Consider the following 22,123-nt stretch of genomic DNA (forward strand, 5'->3'; position numbering starts at 1 on the left):
GACCCTGCCTCCCACTGATCCCAGTCCCACCACCTCACCTTTCACCATTTCCTTTGTACCCTTTTGGCCCTCCTGACAGGGTCTTTACTTACCCGAGGCGGCAGCAACAGTCCTGACGTACCAACCTTTCCTCCCTCAGTGGTCCTACCATTTCCATCTCTCCCTTTCCCCCTTTCACACCCTCTACCATCTCTCTCTCTGACCCTGTTTCACCTCTTTTGCCATCTTTCCCTTTCTTGTCCCCCTCTGTCCTTCCCTAAGACCATATCTCTCTCCTGCCCCCTCCACACTCCCTGAAGTCTATCTCTCCCTATCCCCTACCATCTCTCCTGGTCCCCCTCCCCTCTATCCTCATCCATCTGTCTCTCTCTCCTCACCTCCTGCCTCTGTAGAGCTCTCGTAGCTCCTCCCTGGCCTACAATGTCAACAAACAGATATTAATAATAAACCCAACCTCTCCTTTGAAAATATTGCACTTTTATGAGATGGCGATGTATGTGAAGTATATTGAGTACTTTCTGGCTCCGATTCCTTCATAAGTTTCACAGCAAATATTTCTCTATGTGGTTGCTCAAGCCATTAATTAAGTCTTTCAACTGAAGAACTGTTCAATGGCTAATTCACTTTTAATAGACTAACTTTCCAGTTGCTATCAGCCAAAGTCTGTTTGACATATTTCTCCGTGGGGCCATAAACCATGGAGCATCCTCCTCCTGCAGCCAGGCTTCAGCCATCTTCCGCCAAGGGTGGCTGCAAACGGGGTGAAAGTTGGGAATACTCCGCAGCTGCCGACAGCCGCCGCTGCAGCCTGCAGCCGCCGACAGCCGCGGCCTTCAGCCACCGACAGACGCCACTGTGGCCTGCAGCCGCCGACAGCCGCCATGCGGCCTGCAGCTGCCGACAGCCGCCGCTGCGGCCTGCAGCCGCCAACAGCCGCCGCTGCGACCTGCAACCGCCGACAGTCGCCGCTGCGGTCTGCAGCTGCCGACAGCCGTCGCTGCAGCCTGCAGCCACTGACAGCCGCTGCGGCCAACATCCCCTCAGGGGGATTCTCCCGCATGCGCACTCCTACCTGTGGTGCCCTACAGCACATGGAAAACGGGAGACGCAGGTGGGAGTGCGCATGCGCGCTTAGGGCTTTATTATATTAGATGTAAATAGTAAATAAACATAGCAAGGTGTGCACTCTTTTCTACAGGGGATCCAGAACTCAAGGAGAAGAGACTGTGCTTGGACCAACTTTGAAGGATGCCAAATGTGAATTTTGGTATGATTCAGTGGTGTAATGAGGGTCTCTGGCACCCAGGAGCCAGTGCTTCTATTTATGCCCACTCCCAGGTAGCCACCCAATCCCACATGACAACAGTAGACTGCAACTGGCAGCACACAGCCCATGTGTTTCTCTAACTTACACTGCCTGCTGACGGTGCTTTTCCTGCCTATACTGTTTCATTGCTCAGATCAGTTATTTAGTTCATTTACTACCCCCCCCCCTCCTTACTAAGCCGCAATAGTGGTTATTAGCGCATGGAGCTGCGCTGAATGCTCCGAGCTGCTCCCGACGCTCACAGAGTTCCCTGCGCTAAGAACCGCTATCATGGTTTAGTAAAAGGGGGGGTGGGTGGGTTAAAGCTCCATTATAGGGTTAGCATATGGCTCCAGAAAAAGGAGGACAGAATGAGACATCCAGGTCTTACTTCCACAATGGAAGTAAAACCGAAATGTCTCAATCTGTCCTTCTTAATTTCATTGCTTTCAGTGGAGGAAAAACCCGGATGTCTTAATCCGTCCTCCTTTTTCTGCAGCCATATGCTAACCCTACTCCATTAGGGACATGCATTCATTTTAAAACTAATAGTAAAGCATGATGTATGAGTATTCTAAATGTGTTCCCTTTTAAATGAACTGAATGATAGTGAGGCAGAAATGTGCCAGATCCTCATCTGAGGCCATTCATTTTCATCGGCATTGTGGTCTAGGGGGGTCGGACACAGTGGAGGACTCTGAGAAGGGGAGAAAGAAGAAGCAGGAATCACTTCACCAGCTATGCTGAAACTTCAGACAAATAGCCAGACAGGCCTATTCCTGTCTAACGTCACCATAACCCCATGGCTGATGTCAGAAGCTCAGAAAGAAACTGAAAACATTTGGAATTCTATCTATAAGAGTTCATGGGACTTCTGAAATCACTTCAATAGATAGGCCTGAGTGGGAGAAAAAGATTTCAACCTATTTTTCTAATGGGAAACAAAACCCTCAAACAGTTTTAAGGATCTTTACCAAAAAATAGAAATGTGCATTTGTCTAAAACAATATGAAAAAGGTCCGCCACATGTGTCGCATTGTTTAAATGTAGTTAGGTAGGGTTCCCCCCCCCCCTATTACTGCATTGTTAATAGCTGTCAGGTATTGCACCAATGACCTTAGGGTGTACCTAGCATATGTGGCACCCGGGGCCATCATTTTTTGACACCCCCCCATATGTTTGAAAAACATGATTTTTAGTAACAATCCACACGTCACACAAGAGTGTACCTAGGAAAAGGCAGCATCTTACATACTGCAGTGAGCAGTACATCAATAAACCCATTGTAAAACTAAACAAGCCAAACTAGTACAGATCAATCCTACACAGTCAATCCTAATAGAAAACCATGTCTTTTCGAACACACAGAACACAGAAAACACCTTTGCCTAGTATGTAATCACAAACTAACCCCTCCCCCTTTTACAAAACTGTAGCATGGTTTTTAGCCATGGTGGTAACAGCTCAGATGCCAACGCTATAAAACGCTCTACAGTTTTGTAAATGGTGAGATAGAATAAAAATACATAGACAAAGATTAAACTGAAGCACCAAGAAGCTGGACTCTACATACAATGCAACATCAGAGAAAGAAGCAATGCATCTCCCCTAAAGTCTACCTTGTCTACTCTGGTTTCTGTTTTCCTCATCTTCTTGTCACTCTCTTCCTTTCATCCACAGTCTACCCTCTCTCTGACCCTTCTATATGGCAACTTCTCTCCTTCTATTCACTTTCCAGAAACTTTATGCCTCCCCCCCTTCCATCTCTCTCACACCCCCAGGGTCTGGCATTTCACTCTCTCCTCTCCCTTCCCCCCACTTCCATCAGCATCTGCCCCCTTTCTCACCCTTCACCACACTTCCATACCACCCTGACTCCCTTTCTCACCCTTCACCATGCTTCCATAACACCCTGACCCCCTTTCTCACCCTTCACCATGCTTCCATACCACCCTGATCCCCTTTTTCTCCTTCCACTACCCTGCTATGCTTCTTTCTCTCTCCATCGAAATCAGCAAGGCCCTGCGATGATTACTTTTGCTGCTGCTGCTTCGGAAGAGGTAAGTGACATCGGAGGGGTGCTGGGCCAGCAGAGGCAAGGTCCCGCGATGACTGCGGCTGCCGGCCCACCCCCTCCAACGTTACTTACCTCTTCTGAAGCAGCGGCAGCAAAAGTAATCATCGCGGGACCTTCGTGCACTTCCGGACTTGGCCATATTCCAGCAGCGCGGGAGCTTCCGGACCTGGCCGGCTGTGCACCCCCTTGGAGCGTGCACCCGGGGCGAACCTCCCCCCTTCCCTTTGGTACGCCACTGCAGCCATGCTATTGGCTGGCTCAGTCACCTAAATTTAAAAAGAAAGCTGATAGAAGGGCTCAGATAAATTTAAGGGCCCACAGCAGGTGCCAAGTATCTCAGTCCCTGGAGGGAGACTCTTTGGCAAGTTCTAGTTATAAACTTACATCCCATGGTAGTGTGGGACCTGTAGTTCTAAGTTCTACCCATTGAAATCAGGGCTGCAGGTCCCATAATGCTCCAGACTGAGGCTGTCAGAAATCCAGGACTGTCCTAAAGCCTCCTTTCTGGAAATGCTCTAGAGCAGTGGCCTTCACTTCCAGTCTTCAAGGTCAGGTTTTCCCTAATGAATTTGCATGAGAGAGATTTGCATACAATGGACATGCAGATCTCTGTCATACAGATTCATTAGGAATAGTCTAAAAATCTGACCTGCTGGTGGCCATTGAGGTCTGGGAGTGAAGGCTAAGGCCAGAGACTTATACACTTTAATGGTATGCTTAGGGTTACCAGATTTTCCCAAAGGAAAATCCGGACCCATGGCCATGCCCCCAGGCACGCCCAGTTCTGCCCCATTCTGCCTGTGTTGTGCTCAATTCTGCCTCCCAGCCCTACCCCACCCAGCATCCGCGCAAGCACAGAAATGACACAATGACGTCATGCACATGCATGTGTGTGCACGTGATATCACCGAGTTTCATCTGCGCCTGCGTGGATGCCCCTTCTTGCCGTGATTTCGAGGGGAGGTTTTTCAAAACCCAGATAAAATGCCAGGTTTTGAAAAGGCATCCGGAGGACCCCCACAGACATGTCTTCGGAAAGGAGGACATCTGGCAACCCTACTAACATCTGGCAACCCTACTAACACTATAAAGTCCTGGGGAAATTATTTTAAAACTTTTGTTTAATTATTATAATTCCCTTGTTGTGTAGCTATTGTTCTTTCCATTTTATAGATGTGACATAATGAGTTCCACCAGAAATTATAATTAACTTCTTATTGTAATGAGTAGATACCATTTTCTATTGAAATATACACCGTCCAATATTAGGAGGGGGGAGGCTTTATATATTAGTATTCATATTGGTAAAATAATAGAGGGAATGATTGGAGGGGCGGTGGTAATTTTATGTATTATAAGATAAAGTAGAAAGATTGTCAAGTGATATGTTTAATTTTATTGTTTTGATGTTTGTACACTTGATGTAATTTTGAAAATGAATAAAGATTTAAAAAAATAAATAAATAAATAAAACTTTTGTTTAAATTATTTTTCTTGCTGAATTCTAGGACTTAAAATCCTGAATTTTTGTTCAATGGTTACTGTTACTATCATAGGGATTCCAAGTTACCCAGTTCCAGGCTGGAGACTTTTTGACCAGCCCTGGTTTTGAACTTACATCCCAAAGTAGTATGGGATTTGTAGTGCCTGATCCTGTCCATTGAAAGCACTGCTGCAAGTCCCATAATGCACCAAGATAGGGTGGTTAGAAATCCAGGATGCCCCCCAAATCTCCAGTTTGCAACTTGGTAACAGCATCTCTGCTACAATTTGGGGTGCCTTTGCACGCTTCCAAGACTCCAGTTCCTTGTATGTCTGTCCAGGGTCTATAGCTATCTTTGTTTCAGTACAATGGGGCTAGAAGTAAAGGGGAATGGCCCCTGCTCAACACTATACCATCAATATCCCCACTAAGAACCAGGGGAAGATCAGCCACCTCTTCAGTGAGGGGTGATACATTTCCTAGTGTTGGAGTCAGAGGAAATCAGGGGTATGAGTTCAGATCAGAGGAGTTGAAAGAGTCTGGGACTGGTTTTCCTAAGTCCTGTTGAACTAAGTTTTCTCTTTAATAAAATGCTGAATTATGTTTAGCTGCAAACCTAACTTATCTCATGTTCTAGCCTGCCTGCACTAGGTGTTTTAGCTTGGGCATTCTAGCTTCTTATGGCTATCTCAGCATAAACGACATGTAACAGAAAGACTGCAGGGCTTAGATAAGTGACCTGCTAGTGTGAGCTTAGGACCAATGATTGTTAAGAAAAGTAACACATGAAAAGTTTTTTCTAGAATTCAGTTGTATAGCCAGAAGAATGTATAAATATCTCTGAAACTTCCTGGTTTCAGGACTTCTGAAGACAGCTTTGGGCTCAGGGGTCCGCATATGCTGAATAAACATCTGTGCTTTCTTCAAGTCTAAGTTTTGTGGCTGCCCAAAGTGACCTTTCAGAGTTAAGGTAGGTTTATCAAAATTGTCTTGAAACAGAAATGTATACAAACAAAACAAAGTGAAAAGTTTATTTTAAAAAAGCTGTAAATACAAGAAACTAGTCAAAACAAACCTTTTTTGCCTGAACACCCCTAGAAAATAATACTTACCTATTAAATGTTGTTCATCCTTCTTTTTCTCATGTGTAGAAATCTTGGAATCCATCTCCCCTTTCCCAAGACACTGCAACAACAAATATCTTTATAAAGGAATGAACAAAGTTCACAACAGTTATACATTAACAGATGTATAGTGAGCGTTCAAGATGCCAGCTGCCTCAAGTTATTTTTGGTATATCAAACTAATATGGCTACTCTTCTGAAGGATATTCATTTATGAAAACTTCCAGAAGCATGAAATCAAACAAAATAACATTACTAATACCAGATAAAGTAAGCAGAGTTCATTTCTGTTTTTTTCATCTGTTAGTGGGACATTTACAAATAATGAAATTGCTAGAAATAGACTGATGTATCAGAGTACTCCACAATGTATGAGGAGATGCTGAAAAGTTCTCAGCCCAACCACGAAGGGAATGACGTGGAGCCATGAAACTTACAAGTTATTCCATATATTCACCCATAAGTTCAACACACTTGGTACATCAAACTTGAAGTTTCCGTAACCCTTCCCAAAAAAATACTCTGATATCTGGTCACTAAAATACTGCTTCACTGCTGCAATCACCTCCAAAACGCTTGAAAATTGTCACCCTTTCAACATCTTTTTAAGGTTTGGACACAGAAAATAGTCAGATGGAGCAAGATCTAGTGAGTAGGGTGGATGGTCTATGCACTGAAAACCCAAGTAGGTCAAAACATCCATCATTTTGCCAGCCTTCTGAGCAGATGCACTGTCTTGCAAAAAGAGAACTCCTTTCCACAGCTTCCCTCTCCTTTTTTTTCAATGCCTTTCAATGCCTCTTTTAATTGGTACAGCAAGTTACAGTATTATTCTGTATTAACTGTTTGGTGCCCTTGGAAGATAGTCAGTCATTACAGCATCTTACTGCTCCCAAAATACTATGGCCATGACCTTTCCTGATGATTTTTGGATCTTGAATTTTCTTGGCCTTGGAGAACCTGAATGCCGCCATTTCATGGTGTCAGGTCAAAAGCGCGCCGGGACAAAGGCGTGCCCAGACAATTGAGCACAGCGCGGAGGCGCGCACCGCTCTAAATTACTGTTTTTAGGGCTCCGACAGGGGGGCGTGGGGGGGAACCCCCCCGCTTTACTTAATAGACATTGCGCCGCGTTGTGGGGGCATTGTGGAGGGTGGAGGAGGTTGTAACCCCCCACATTTTACTGAAAACTTCACTTTTTCCATGTTTTTAGGGAAAAAGTTCAGTTTACAGTAAAATGTGGAGGGTTACAACCCCTCAAACCCCCCATAACGCCGGCGTGATGTCTATTAAGTAAACTGGGGGGGTTCCCCCCCACGCCCCCCCGTCGGAGCCCCTAAAAACTGTAATTTTGTGCGGCACGCGCCTCCACGCTGCGCTCAATTGTCGGCGCGCGCTTTTGTCTTTCGCGCCATTGTCTATGAACCCCATTTCATAGACTATTGTTTTGTCTCAGGATCATATTGGTGTAATTATGTTTCATCAACAGTAACTAGTATTTCCAAAAAGTTGGCACCAACTCACTGAAAATGCTGCAAAATCAACTTGGAAGTGTCCACTCGACGTCGTTTCATGTCAGCATTCAAACATTTGGGCATTCACTTGGCCGACAGCTTCTGCACATCTATCTGCTTGTGGATTATAAAACCAACGCATTCTCTGGATATTTGTAGTGTCTCAGCAATTGTTTTAGCCGATATTCTCCGATCTTCCAAAATCAGGTTATGGACACGGTCAACAATTTCAGGAGTTGACGCCGTTTGAGGCCTCCCAGACCTTGCTGCATCTTTGGTCTCGAAACCTCAATGCTGAAAGTTTGCACACCGCTTTTTCACTATGGAGTATGATGATGGGCATTTGTCACTCAATGTGGATTTCCTTTGGAGTTTTCTTCTGCAGGAATAGGGACTTCATGACAGCTCAGAGTAACACACATGAAAATTCCACACTTTCCATTGACATGGTTCAATCAATGATCTGAAACCATGTCAAAACATGACATTATGATTCTGCAAATTGGCACTTTGCAAAATAAAATGACACTCTTTTCAGCTACAGTGGCAAAATAACGCTCAGAGCTTAGGATATTGGTTGAGCTGAGAACTTTTCAACGCCCTCTCATACATGTGAAGCAAGTGCAAGAAATGTGTTTCTGGATAAACAGCAGCAAGAGACATTATTTACATTCAACAGTTTCTGAAAAGAACAGTTTGCATCAGGAGATGTAGCCAAATAATTCTGAGCATGATTCCTACAACATATAAAGATAAATGACATTTTTTTGCCCTCAAAAGAAGTAGAATTTAAAACAAATTAAATTACATAGTTGAGCATATGTGCCTTACTGAGTTACAAACTCTTAGAAGAGCTTAGTAATTGGAGAACCACAAGTATCCTTGTTACACCCTCTTTTTTCAAACAGAAACATGCCCTAGAGACCACTAGTTCCTAAACCTGTCCTGGACGCTCCTCAATCAGGTGGGCTTTCATGTCTTACCCCCTTTGCATTCAAATATCTGCCAAGCATATTCATTGTGGAAATCCAGAAAATTTGACTTTTTGGGGAGCCACTGCCCTAGACAGATCTGACTTAGGTTACATACTCAAACTGACATAACCCAAGAACTGTAAAGTATTAACTTTTCCAAACGGGCTCTCGCCAGGTTCCTGAGGTAATTCGTTTTCCAACTGACAAAGTAGCCCAAAACTATAGAGACTGCCTTTTTCATATCCCTCTCCCAAGAATAGCTGCCTGCTAGCCTTATCAGTATTTTTCCCAAAATCTCAAGATCTTGCCTTTATGTTTTCCTTGCCTTACCTGTAAATCTATCCAATTTCCACTTCTCTTCCAGCCTGAGGAATTGTAATTATTAAAGGTTCCTTTTTTTGTTTTGATCATTCATGCCGCTGTGGATGGGCCAACCCCTGTTGTGTCATTACCACAGAGACAGCATGAAAAAGGGGAGGAGTTTTGAAGGAATTTATTTCTATAGAAACTACTTAACTATGATCAGGTAGCTTAATGCTTCTGCAGGAGAACGAGAGAAAGCAAAATGTTAAAACATGGGAGAAAATCCCAGGTGAGACCTGGGCTCTTTGGGTTATGTAGCATCCACTTAATAAGCTCTACAATATTGTTTTATCTGTTCAGAAAACTGGTTTTACAGCTGGAAAATGCCCCTAAACAGGATCTTTGAATCATTTGTTTAGTATACAGTAGAAGCAAACGTTCTGGTTTCATGCTGTATCTCAGAGGGAAATGCTGCTGCCGTCTTTAATTTTTATTTAATTGCATGTGGATACATTTGCATGAATGTAGTCCATGGGAATAATTAAGGAAAGGCCAATATTCACCCACACACATACGAGGGGGTGCTGGAAAGTGCTCAGCCCAACCAACCAACTTCCTAAATTCTGAGTGCTATTATGCCATTGTAGCTGAAAACAGTGTTATCTTATTTCGTTAAGTGCCAATTTGCAGAAAGGAAATTTTAGGTTTTTTTGACATTGTTTCAGATCATTGATTGAACCAAATCCACGTCATTCTCTTCTTGGTTGGGATGAGAACTTTTCATCACCCCCTCGTAGGGCCCCCCCTTTAGCAAATAACAGAAGAGCTTTTTTTTCCATGGGCCACAAGGTAAATGCTCCTAGGCTCAATCATTTCCTCCCAGCACTATAAATAGGGTTACCAGATGTCCGGGAAAACCCGGACATGTCCTCTTTTCAGAGGGTGTCCAGACAGATTTCCTAACCCTGGCAGTTTGACCGGTTTTGGAAGGCCCCAATCTTGGGACCACGTCTAGAGGACTTCTGAGCATGTGCAGGTGTGAAGCGATGATGTCACACTCATGCATACATATGACATCATCGTGTTGCATTTGCACATGTTTGGAGGCCCTCTAGACAGGGCCTTGAGCTCATGGATGAAGAGACGAGGTTTGTGTGGGGGCAATAAGAGGCAGGGCCACGTGTCCTCTTTTTTAATGAAGAAATCTGGCAACCCTAACTATAAACATAGTGCCGAGGTGGTCTGTAAAGGTATTCAGAAGGACTAGCCACATAGTGCTTCTGAATATTTCCATCAGCAGCACTTCATTGAAGGTGAGGAGTGGCTGCTAAATCAGCATCCTGAAGTGGGATTGATCCCAGCACTGCTCCCTGTGACCCTGGGCAAGTCACTTAATCCTCCATTGCCCCAGGAACAAAAATAAGTACCTGTATATATGTAAAGCGCTTTGAATGTGTAACCACAAAAAGGCAGTATACAAGTCCCATCTCCTTTCTCTTAATTAGATAGCACATGCTGTTGTCTAGATAAGTGCTTTGAATATTGACCCTTTGTGTCTAACGTTTAAATATATCCCTTTTCTTGACTTTCTCTTAATTTTGTAAGGAATTTTAAAAAAGCAAACCAAAAACATACATTGTTGGTGGCCCAGAAGAATGTGGTGAGGGCAGAGCTGTGGTGATAGTAGTTTCCTTGGTTGTCACCACTGTGAAGATAGTTGTTATAGTGAGGACAAGCAGATCAGGAGTGTAGCAATGGGCTCTGTGACCAAGAATCCAGAGGCATTGGGTCACAGTGCCGTGAGGATCAGAACCACACTGCAGAAGTGACAGGAGGCAGGACAAAGGGCAAATTCTGGGTCACAACTGATGGTGCAAATGCCTGCAGAGGTCCTTTGTTGCTGCACTACTTGAGAGAGACCAGGGAGGAGATGGAAGGCCTCAAGGAGGCTACCACTGTAGTCTTTTTGTTTTAGCAAGAAGGCAGAGTTGAGCTGGCAGCAGTCTGCCTGGGAGCAGTAAGTCACTGGTATAGAGAGGTGCACTATTTTAGAAGTCCATGGAGAAATGGTATCCTTGGTCCGACAGATAAAAGGTCCCTCCCTCCCCCCAGTAGAGGCATGAACCAATGGGAACAGGGTATTCATAAATGTGCTTTGTGTGAGGGTTCTGAAAGCGGTGTTTGAACAAAAGTCAGTTACTATTTGAAGTAGGCAGAGAGCTTTGTGTGGACTACTCTGTGGCACTCTTTGGCTGTTTTTATTTTAAGAAAATCTTTAAAAAAGAGAAAACTTTTAAAAGATTGAGAGCTTGAAATCCTCATTATACACAGGGTCCTCACTCTTCACTTAACCCAGCAATGCAGTTAGGGTTTCCATATGGCTCCAGAAAAAGGAGGACGAATTGAGACATCCAGGTTTTACTTCCATTGCTTTCAGTGGAAGTAAAACCCAGATGTCTCAATCCATCCTCCTTTTTCTGGAGCTATATGGTAACCCTAAATGCAGTCAGTGTCAGCTGGGAGAGTTACTTTATAACCCTGGACTGGTGATCCAGGTACGCTGCTGGATGACTCTGCTTCTCCTTCCCACAGCATCATCCGAGGGAGAAAGTTAAGGGCAAAAATGTTACACGCCCTGGAGAAGGGAGAAGAGCAGGACCCCACAAGAGGAGAGAAACACTTGAATATAAACCCCTGGTTTATACTTGAGTTAACAGTTTCCCCCCTTTTTTGTGGGGGGCTAATATCTTGATTTATAATTGGAAAGGCTTATCCTATATAATAAAATGCTAAGCGCGCATGCGCATTCTTACTGCCGTGTTCCCTGATCCCTGATCTGTCGGGCTGTGGCCGGAAAGAGTGCGCATGCGTACTAAAGCGCATGAAAGGCGGTGCGGAGTGATGGCTGCCGGGAGGAGGGCTTCGCGGAGTGGCGCTGGCGGCGGCTGCCGGGAGGAGGGCTTTGAGCCGCTGAGGGTCGGGTGCTGCTACCGTGAGGATCGCGGACAGAAGATAGATTTGGCCATAGCTAAGTAAGTTAGACGGCTGACAAACCTCCCGGCTCCAGAGGCATCCCAGGCACAGTAAACACGCTGCTTCGCGTCTTTCTACTAGCCTGATTTCCTCTGTCGCATCCCTGATGACATCATCAGAGACACGGCAGAGGAAATTAGGGCAGTAGAAGGCCGCGAAGCAGCGTGTTTACTGTGCCTCGGATGCTGCTGGAGCTGGGAGGTTTGTCGGCTGTCTAGCGGAGGGAGGATCGGCTGGGAGGGTCAACGGAGGTTTCAGGTGTGCCGGCGCCGGGGGGGGGGGGTAAATGGAAACATGCTGCTCAGGGGGAGGGGAAGGGGGCAGGCAGGCTGGCTTTGGAGGGGGGGGGTTTAAATGCAACATGCTTCTCAAAGGAATGGGAAGGAGGCAGGCTGACTTTGGGGGGGTGGGGGGTGGTTTAAATGGAAACATGCTGCTCATTGGAATGGGAGGCAGGCAGGCAGGCAGGCTGGCATTGGGGTGGGTGGGAGGGGGGTTTAAATGGAAACATGCTGCTCAGGGGAATGGGAGGCAGGCAGGTAGGCTGGCATCGGGGATGGGGTGGGGGGTTAAATAGAAACATGCTGCTCAGGGGGATGGAAGGCAGGCTGGCATGGGTGGGGGTGGAACAAAGTCTGGAAGTTAATGATGGGGACATAGGAAGGAGGCACGGGGGGCACTAAGCACACAGAAAGGGGCACTGAGGGCAATAAGGACATAGGATGCACTGAGGGCACTAAGGACACGGGTAGGAGGCATTGGGGGCACTAAGGACATAGGAAGGAGGCACTGGGAACACTAAGGGCATAGGAAGGAAGCACTGGGGCACTAAGGACACAGTACGGAGGCACTAAGGACACAGGAAGGAGGCACTGGGGGCATTATGGACACATGGAGGTACTGGGGGCACTAAGGACGTAGGAAGGTATACTAAGGACATGGGAAGGAGAAACTAGGGGCACTAAGGACATAGGAAGGAGGCACTGAGGGCACTAAGGACATAGGGAGAGACATAGACAGAAAAAAATGACAGACAGGCAGCGTCTAAGGAGAGAGAGACAAAGAAAAAAATCCAGACAGACAGACATCTACTCTAGCACCCGTTAATGTAATGGGCTTAAACACTAGTATTTGAATATATGTGTATGTTTCAAAGGGTTTCAAGAATTTAGAAATTTAAGCAAATCAAGGCACTTTCTTAGTATTCCCTCGGCCTCTACAATACTAAGCAGTAGCTCTGGCACTCCTTACTTTCTCCCCTGGGCTTGCTCCAAAAGGGAACTTCCTTGTCAGTATAGTTTAAGTGTTGAGCTCACCAATGCTCAAATGCTTGCTGTGGAAGTAAGACTGGTTGTAGCCAGTCTTGCTTGCAAGGCAGCTCAGCTCCGATGCTCCAAAGGGTTCTCAGGGGCTTTTACCAATTATTGCAGCAGCCACTGAGAATCCTATGAAAATGCATTAAAAAGAGTTCATTAGTATTAAATGAGCACTCCTTGCAATGCACAGAAGGGCATGCCTACCTCTTACTGGGTTAATTTTTCCGGCAGGTCTAGAGCTGTTTGTGCGTCTGTTTTGTGAGTGTATGTCCCGCACCTAGAGTAAGAATGCAGCTGTTAGGCACAGAACACACATTCACATAACAAACGCACCACAGCTGCATTCCTGTCAGTTGTTTAAAACAAACAAAACACACTTTAATAAACTGCTTGTGAGTTCCATGCTGCTACAGGTATGACTCAGGCAAGAGACATCTTTAGCTGGCGGATTTGGCATCCCTGCCAGCCATAAAAGCAGAGTCCTAGTGGCTACACCTCTGAGTGAATATATCAGTCATGGGAATGTGCATTTTTTTCTATTTTTCATTCTTTGATGCTGAGCCATAAGCGGAGTCTGGCATTTTGGAGTGCCCAATCAGTTTTGGGCTTTAAGGTTTTTTTTTGGGGGGGGGGGTTTCTGATTGGTGTTGAGTACCCAAGATATCGAAATACATCAGAGCTGATTATCTGAGAGGAGTTCTGTGCTCCATAACTCTGTCATCTTTTGCTAAAACAGCCATGGACCTTCTTGTCCCATATCTTTGCTTAGTAGCAAATGATGGTTCATAGACAACGGCGCGAAAGACAAAAGCGCGCGCCAACACGCCACTCTAAATTACAGTTTTTAGGGGCTCCGATGGGGATTTTTGTTGGGGAACCCCCCCAGTTTACTTAATAGACATCGCGCCAGCGTTATGGGGGGTTGTAACTCTCCACATTTTACTGTAAACTGAACTTTTTCCCTAAAAACAGGGAAAAAGTGAAGTTTTCAGTAAAATGTGGGGGGTTACAACCCCCCACACCCCCACAACGCCCCCACAACGCGGCACGATGTCTATTAAGTAAAGTGGGGGGGTTCCCCCCCACGCCCCCCCCGTCAGAGCACTAAAAACAGTAATTTAGAGCGGCGCGGCGGCGCGCACTGCGCTCAATTGTCTGGGTGCGCTTTTTGTCGCGGCGCGCTTTTGACCAGACACCGCAAATGATTAGTACTAAGTTAGACTATGCTCTGCATTTGTAACCTAGGTGACAGATCCTACTAGCAGTGTTTGCGTATGGCAGCAACATTTCAGAATGATTGGGGGTGCCAAATACTCTACAAATGTACCTCTCCTTGGAGTTGCTCATTATTTAGGGTGCTCAACTCAGCACCCACTGGCTTCAATGTATAACAGGCTAGCCCCCACCCCCACCCCAATATGACATGATAAGTGTCAAGAAAAGTGTGGAATAACTTGTAAGTTTCATGGCTCCACATCATTTTCTTCTTGGTTGGGCTGAGAACTTTTTCACCGGCCCTTCGTATTTGGTTCTTACAAGAAGATGCATCTTCTTCTACTGGCAACGTACTGTGGAGCAAATAACCTCCCAGCAAATCAAATCTGGCACAGATATTTTCAGCATCTGTTCTTGGCTGTCTAAATGATAAGGTATGATGTGCTAATGTTCCCCTAACCTTTTCAACCCCAGTCTCAATCACAGATACTACTTCTCATGTAGAGTAAGTACCAGAAAGAGAATGCTAGTTCTTCTAAGACTCTCGGCATCATCATCATCCTTAATTCACACCACCAAGAATGTTCTCACTGACTGGCTAGTTGGAAATTTGGGAAATATTTACTAAATGGCAAGAGTAGTAAGGTTAGAATTCCTATGAACTACGGGAGTTTTTACCCCCACAACCAGCGATAAAAAAGCCTAACATCCTTCTCTCCTGCCATGATCGTTGTGATGGTGGCGGGGGGAACGGTTCCACGATTCTCTATGACAGATGCAGGTTAGAGAATTGTGGTTTTAGGGGAAGGACTGGTCTCTCCCACACCTAAAAGGTCTCGTTTTGTGTGATTTATTTTTAGAGAATAGGGCTTAAAGGTAGATGTAGTGGCGGTCTGGGCGATTAAACGCCTGAATGTACAGGTAGGACATTCTCAAAAAAAGAAAACCAACAACACATTTTGGACTTTTTTTTGCGAATGGACATTTCCTTGCTGCCTACTTTTTTTTTTATTATGCCCTTCTAAGGCCCGGATTCTGTGTAGGATGCCCTACCTCAGAGCACAAGGGCGTCCTATACAGAATCGCGCCTAAGCCCGCCTAAAAAATAACCCGATTCTCTAACTGACGTCAATGTTACAGATGCCAGTTAGAGAATCAGGTTGCCACTGAGCTTATCACAGCAAGGGATCTCCCTGCTGCGATGTGTTTAGCAGCAACCCATTCCCCCTCCCCCCCCCCGTGAAAACTACCAGAACGAGGGATTCTCAATCCCTTCTGCCGGAACACGTCCCCCCCAATAGATCGCATGGCAGGATGCCCAGTCCCTCCTGCCCAGCACCCCCACCCCTAACAATTGCAGCAGGAGGGATGCACAGTCCCACCCCACCCCCACCCAGAACCCCCCACCCCCAAAGGACCCGCCCAACCCCTGGACCTCCCTCTAACCTAAGATTTCAGTTGGTACAGGTGCCTAAGGGTCCTCCTATGGGTGGGGCCTTAGGCGCCTGGGCCAATCAGGCCTTAGGCCTCTCCCCGGTTCATCCCACAATGCACCGGGAAGGGGCAGGCCCGCCATCCAGACAAAGGCTTGCCGGACGCACGGACAGAGGACCTGGCCGGTCATCAAACAAAGGTTATAAGGGGGTTGGGGGAGGGTTAGGAGGGTCTGGGGGTGGGCTTGGCGGTCTGGCAGGGGGGTGTCCAGCAGGACAGATTGGGCATCCCTCCTGCCGTGATCATTAGGGGGGTGCTGGGCAGGAGGGACTGAGCATCCCTCCTGCTGTGATCATTAGGGGGAAGGGCTGGGCTGGAGGGACTGGGCATCCCTCCTGCCAGCAATCTACAGGAGGGTTCCAGCAGGATAGATTGGGCATCTCTCCTGCTGCGATCATTAGGAGGGGGTGCTGGGAAGGAGGGACTGGGCATCCCTCCTGCTGTGATCATTAGGGGGAAGGGCTGGGCTGGAGGACTGGGCATCCCTCCTGCCAGCAATCTAAAGGGGGGGTTCCAGCAGGACAAATTGGGCATCCCTCCTGCTGCGATCATTAGGGGTTGCTGGGCAGGAGAGACTGGGCATCCCTCCTGCTGTGATCATTAGGGGGAAGGGCTGGGCTGGAGGGACTGGGCATCCCTCCTGCCAGCAATCTACAGGGGGGTTCCAGCAGGACAGATTGGGCATCCCTCCTGCCGTGATAATTAGGGGGGTGCTGGGCAGGAGGGACTGGAAGGGATCCCTCCTGGGGGGGAAGGGCTGGGCTGGAGGGACTGGGAATCCCTCCTGCCAGCAATCTACAGGGGGGTTCCAGCAGGACAGATTGGGCATCCCATTTGCTGCGATCATTAGTGGGGGTGCTGGGCAGGAGGGACTGGGCATCACTCCTGCCACGATCGTTCAGCGGGGACATGTGGCCGCAGCCGCTAAACTTATTGCAGCAGGGAGATCCCTTGCCGCAATAAGCTCCACGTCTACTTACAATGTACGCATCTATTTATATTGTACGCGTCTCTCACTGGCCTAGGGAGATGTGATTGGCTGCCTAGGTCCTTCTAAGGTTACTTCCGGGTCAAACCACACCCAAGCCTAGCCTTAGGCGAGCTTAGATGGGCTTGCGTGCCTCCCTAGGCTCCCGCAGGCGCCTCCAATGTAGGTGGCCTGACTTGGGAGGTTTTAAATAAAAACATGCATCCCGATTGGCTGGTTAGACAGCAGTAGGATGCCTACCACCGCCTACAATCGGGATGCCGTTTATAGAATTTGCCCCTAAGTGACCAGGTTAAAGCCACTGTCCAGCTTATTAATGAAACAAACACATGGTTCTCTATTTAACACATACAAAAAAAAAATTAATAATAATAAAGCACAGCAGTCAGTGACAAAAGTTGAAACCCCATGTTTATGAAAATAAATCTCTAAGTTTACTTTTTAAAAACGATTACATTTCCAATTTCATTTTTTTCTGCATATAGGCTAAGCACACTATTTCATCTAACATCAGTACAAAGCACATGCTTTAATACAGTAAAATTATTTTTGTTGTCACACAGTTCATTGGAGGATAATAAGACCATTTCTTGGACAGACACTGACAGATAGAACTGCAATACTTGAACTGTAATTTCCACGATACAAAAATAGCCTACCAGAGGTACCCTGTAACATTGTCTACTACAGCAAGCTTATAGAGCTACGACTAAAATCAAAGGTTTGGGCTCAGATCAGGTTACATCTTCATTACTGCCATCCACGCTGGGGAAGCCCTGCCTGCAATGAAAATGGCGTTCCAGATGCTGCAGGGTAATTGGCAAAACCATCTGGCTGGGATGAAAAGCTCTCCAAAGCCGGAGTTGAATGTGCCTGAAACAAAACAGAAATCTGAAGTTTAAAGACTGAACAAGATACACACTTGTTATATACTTTGGGGTAAAAGATCTATCATGTGTCCTCCATGCTATTACTACTCCATGCACATGACCAAACTCTTCAGCGCTGGGGCTAGTTCTGGAATACAAACCAAGAATCAACAGGAACTACACGCCTTTCAAAAGTAAATCTCTACCTACTTTAAGGCTTGGTGGCAATGCTGCATTAAAAGAGACCCAAGGGCTGAAGACCACATGAAGTCTGACTACTTGAAGCTGGCCCCTAAGCAGAACAATTGTTTGATGAAAAATTGTTGCAGTCAGTTGACTACATCAAGCATAAACTTGCCTTCAGATACATCATGTCCATTTCTTCTCTCACTGAGGAAAATGCAACACTGATATTGCTTTTCAGACTTGGAATAACTCCAAGCCAATGGAGTGCAGTCTACTGCTAGAAACTCCTAGTGAAAACAGAATTTTCCCTACGTTTGGCCCAATAAACTTGATCATACCAAAGAAGTAACCAAAGAAGCATCCAAGTTCAGAAAGCACAGTTACTTACTGTAACAGGTGTTATCCAGGGACAGCAGGCAGATATTCTCACATGTGGGTGACGTCATCTACGGAGCCCCAGCGCGGACAGCTTTTCAAGCAAACTTGATTGAAGTTTCAAGTTTGCTATGCTGCACCACGCATGTGCATGCCTTCTTGCCCACTAGAGGGCGCATCCCCACCTCGTGGTCCTCAGTTCCATAGCCAACAAAGAAGCCATCCCCGGGGAGGAGGGCGGGTTGTGAGAATATCTGCCTGCTGTCCCTGGATAACACCTGTTACGGTAAGTAACTGTGCTTTATCCCAGGACAAGCAGGCAGCATATTCTCACATGTGGGTGACCTCCAAGCCAACCAAAAAAGGGCAGGTGGGAGGATGGCAATTTAGGAAAATAGATTACGCAAAACCGACTGGCCAAACCGGCCTTCGCTTCTGGACAACGTATCCAGACAGTAGTGGGAGGTGAAAGTATGAACCGAAGACCAAGTGGCAGCCTTGCAGATGTCCTCCACTGGAGTAGACCGGAGGAAAGCGACAGAAGCTGCCATCGCTCGGACTTTATGTCCCGTGACCCGACCATGCAGCGCGAGACCAGCCTGAGCGTAGCAAAAAGAAATACAAGCAGCCAACCAGTTGGACAAGGTGCGCTTGGAAACAGGACGTCCCAACCGATTAGGGTCGAAGGACAAAAATAATTGAGGAACCTTCCGATGAGACTGAGTGCGTTGAAGATAAAAAGCCAACGCCCTCTTACAGTCAAGCGTGTGAAGCGCCACCTCGCCAGGATGCGAGTGGGGCTTCGGAAAGAAAACCGGAAGAACAATGGACTGATTGAGGTGGATATCAGACACAACCTTTGGCAAAAATTTAGGATGGGTGCGAAGAACCACCTTGTCATGATGGAACACGAAAAAAGGTGGGTCCGCAACCAAAGCCTGCAGCTCACTAATCCGACGAGCGGATGTGAGCGCAAGTAAAAAGATTACCTTCCAAGTGAGAAACTTAAGATGAGATTTGTCAATAGGCTCAAAAGGAGGCTTCATCAGCTGAGCCAAAGCCACATTGAGATCCCAAACTACAGGAGGAGGTTTCAGAGGAGGATGAACATTCACAAAACCTCGCATGAAACGAATCACCAGAGGATGAAGAGAGAGAGACCGACCCTCAAGATGCCGATGGAAAGCAGCAATAGCACTAAGATGCACCCGAATGGAAGTCGTCTTCAGCCCAGATTTGGACAAATGCAACAAATATTCCAGAACCGAAGACACCGGAACCGAACTCGGATCCAGATGGTGCGAGGAACACCAGGATGAAAATCTGGTCCACTTCTAGGAATAACAAAGCCGAGTCGAGACCTTGCGCGAGGCTTCCAAAACCTCCCTGACAGACTGAGAAACAGAAACCGAAGTCAAGGGGAAAGGAACCAAGCCGTCAGATGTAAGGGTGACGCAGTTGAGGAGTCCATAAACTTGCCAAAGTCCCTCTTGTGGGAATCCGGCATGACCCCGTGATAACGGGGCATCGCCTTCACCATGTGCCGCAAATAGGACGAGAAGGTGAAGGCATAATTAAGGACCCTGTTTGCCATCATTGAATTGTGGTAGAGGCGACGATCAAACTTGTCCAGGGTCCGCCCCTCCCTCCCAGGCGGGACCGCAGCAGAGACCCGAGAAGGCTGCGACTTTTTCAACGCCGACTCGACCAGCAAAGATTGGTGGGACAACTGCGCCTTCTCGAACCCCTTACAGGGGACCGTACGGTACTTCAACTCCATTTTTGAAGGAACCGCCGTGACGGTCAAAGGGGAGTCCAAGTTCCGCAGAAATGTCTGGTGAAGCACCTTGTTCAAAGGCAGACGCGGAGACTCCCGTGGAGGAGATGGCAGATCTTGCTTCTCCAAAAATTCTTTAGTATATTGAGATCCCGACAAAAGATCGAGATCCAATGCCCGCCCCATGTCCAGAACAAATTTCGAAAAGGACAAGGGCCTCGAAGGCGGGGAAGGAGAACGAGAGGCCCGCGCCGCCAAAAAGGATGGGGAAGCCTCACGGGAATACCGGGGTCAACCAGTGCCAGACTCCGAGCCCCAGGAAGCCACACCAAACGACTTCGGTGGGGTCGGAGACCTCCGATGCCCCGAGGACCCCCTCTGGGAAGTCCCCGGGGTACGAGGCACCGAGGCAAGCTCCCTCCCCCTTGGCGAGGGGTCCCTTGATAACCCACCCTCAGAGGAACGGAAAAGCCTCGGATTATCGAGGCGGAGCTCCGAGACGCGCAGGGTCTCCGTCCGGGTCGGCGAGGAGTTGAGGCCGGGGCCGAGGCCGAGGCAGTCGAGGCGGAAGCCGGCTGCAGATGCACGAGGGCGCCGGACAGCTCCGAGGCAATCAGTGCTCGGAGCAAGTCCTGAAAGACAGGGACGGCCATCATGGACGGTAAGTCAGGGGCCGGCGGGTGCTCCCTCGAGGGCGACATCAGTCTCGAGTATTCCCGCGGGGCACCCGCCTTCGACGCTTGGGGTGGGGCTGAGGACGACCCACCCGCCCCCGTCGAGGAGCCCGAGGATGGCTTCTTCGATGACCCTGGAACAGAAGACGGAAGTGAGGACTTACCCACCGTCGACTTCGGGGTCGAGGACGCAGGCTTCGACGAGGAAGGCTGTCGCGGCGAGGTCGAGGGAGTCGAGGCCGAGGTCAAGGCCGGGGCCAAAGCCGAGGCCGACGTCGAGGCCTTCCCCGCCGCGGGGTCCACAGCAAAGAGCTTCGCCATTCGAGCGCGACGGCGGCGGAGCGCTCTCGGCTTGAATGTAGAGCACCGAGTACAGGAGTCAGTCGGGTGCTCAGCACACAGGCAAAGCAAGCACCACCGGTGGGGATCGGTTATGGAAAGCAACCGATCACACCGGGTGCATTTTTTAAAGCCCGTCAAAGGGCGGGACATGAATCAAAAAACCGGCCGGGAACGAACGAGGTCCCGCGGCCGCGGCTCCCGGGAGCCCCCGAAGCCGAATGAAGACTTTTATTCTAATTTTTTTTTTTTTTTTTACGTACACGCGAACGAAGAAAATAACAAATAAAGCACAGCGACCGAGAGAAAACAATCAGTCGCGGTGACAGAAGGCCAAAATGCACGGAGCACAAAATGAACAGGGCTTCTGGCTCCGCGGAAAAAACAGAACTGAGGACCACGAGGTGGGGATGCGCCCTCTAGTGGGCAAGAAGGCATGCACATGCATGGTGCAGCATAGCAAACTTGAAACTTCAATCAAGTTTGCTTGAAAAGCTGTCCGCGCTGGGGCTCCGTAGATGACGTCACCCACATGTGAGAATATGCTGCCTGCTTGTCCTGGGATAAACTCCTTTTACAGATCAGAAGTAGGAACGTACATGGTCTCAAAAGCTCAGTTAGAACTTAATCTTTGGATAATTTGTTGTGATACAACCTACACAGTAAACAAAACATCACGCATACAAATTCAAACCCTTAGTGGGGCCACATTTTGGATTTGTAGGTACTTGGAGGGCCGCAGAAAAAATAGTTAATGTCTTATTAAAGAAATGACAACTCTGTATGATGTAAAACTCTTTATAGTTTATAAATCTTTCCTTTAACAGTTAAAGGAAAGATTTATAAACTATAAAGTGTTTTACCTTATGCAAAATTGTCATTAACTATTTTTTCTGCGGCCCTCCAAGTACCCTATATTTTCTGCAGCTCTCACATTTAAAGTTTAATATCTTTCCTTTCTCAAAACTGACACATTTCAATCACTATATTGAAAATAAAATCATTTTCCCTACCTTTGTTGGCTGGTGACTTTATTTTTCTGTGCCTTTAACTATGTTTCCAGGGCATTCTTGTCC

The 22,123-nt window shown here is 47.3% G+C and overlaps 2 protein-coding genes across 7 annotated transcripts in view; both read right to left on the bottom strand.

Annotated features, from left to right (window-relative positions):
* STOML3 (stomatin like 3) overlaps nt 1–8,943 on the bottom strand; it is a 35,292-nt gene extending 26,349 nt beyond the window's left edge. For both annotated transcript variants that reach the window (XM_033949353.1, XM_033949352.1), the window contains exons 1-2: nt 8,809–8,943; nt 5,979–6,051 (exon numbers count right to left, since the gene is read on the bottom strand). In XM_033949353.1, the coding sequence (XP_033805244.1) occupies nt 5,979–6,051; nt 8,809–8,889 (154 nt within the window). In that variant the 5' untranslated portion in view covers nt 8,890–8,943. The remainder of the gene's footprint in view (nt 1–5,978; nt 6,052–8,808) is intronic.
* An 8,277-nt stretch (nt 8,944–17,220) lies between these two features.
* Nucleotides 17,221–22,123, bottom strand: part of PROSER1 (proline and serine rich 1) — a 64,914-nt gene continuing 60,011 nt past the window's right edge. For all 5 annotated transcript variants that reach the window (XM_033948132.1, XM_033948131.1, XM_033948130.1 and 2 more), the window contains one exon: nt 17,221–17,700. In XM_033948132.1, coding sequence (XP_033804023.1) covers nt 17,578–17,700 — 123 coding nt within the window. In that variant the 3' untranslated portion in view covers nt 17,221–17,577. The remainder of the gene's footprint in view (nt 17,701–22,123) is intronic.

Source organism: Geotrypetes seraphini, chromosome 6 (assembly GCF_902459505.1).
Source record: "Geotrypetes seraphini chromosome 6, aGeoSer1.1, whole genome shotgun sequence".
Taxonomy (NCBI): domain Eukaryota; kingdom Metazoa; phylum Chordata; class Amphibia; order Gymnophiona; family Dermophiidae; genus Geotrypetes; species Geotrypetes seraphini.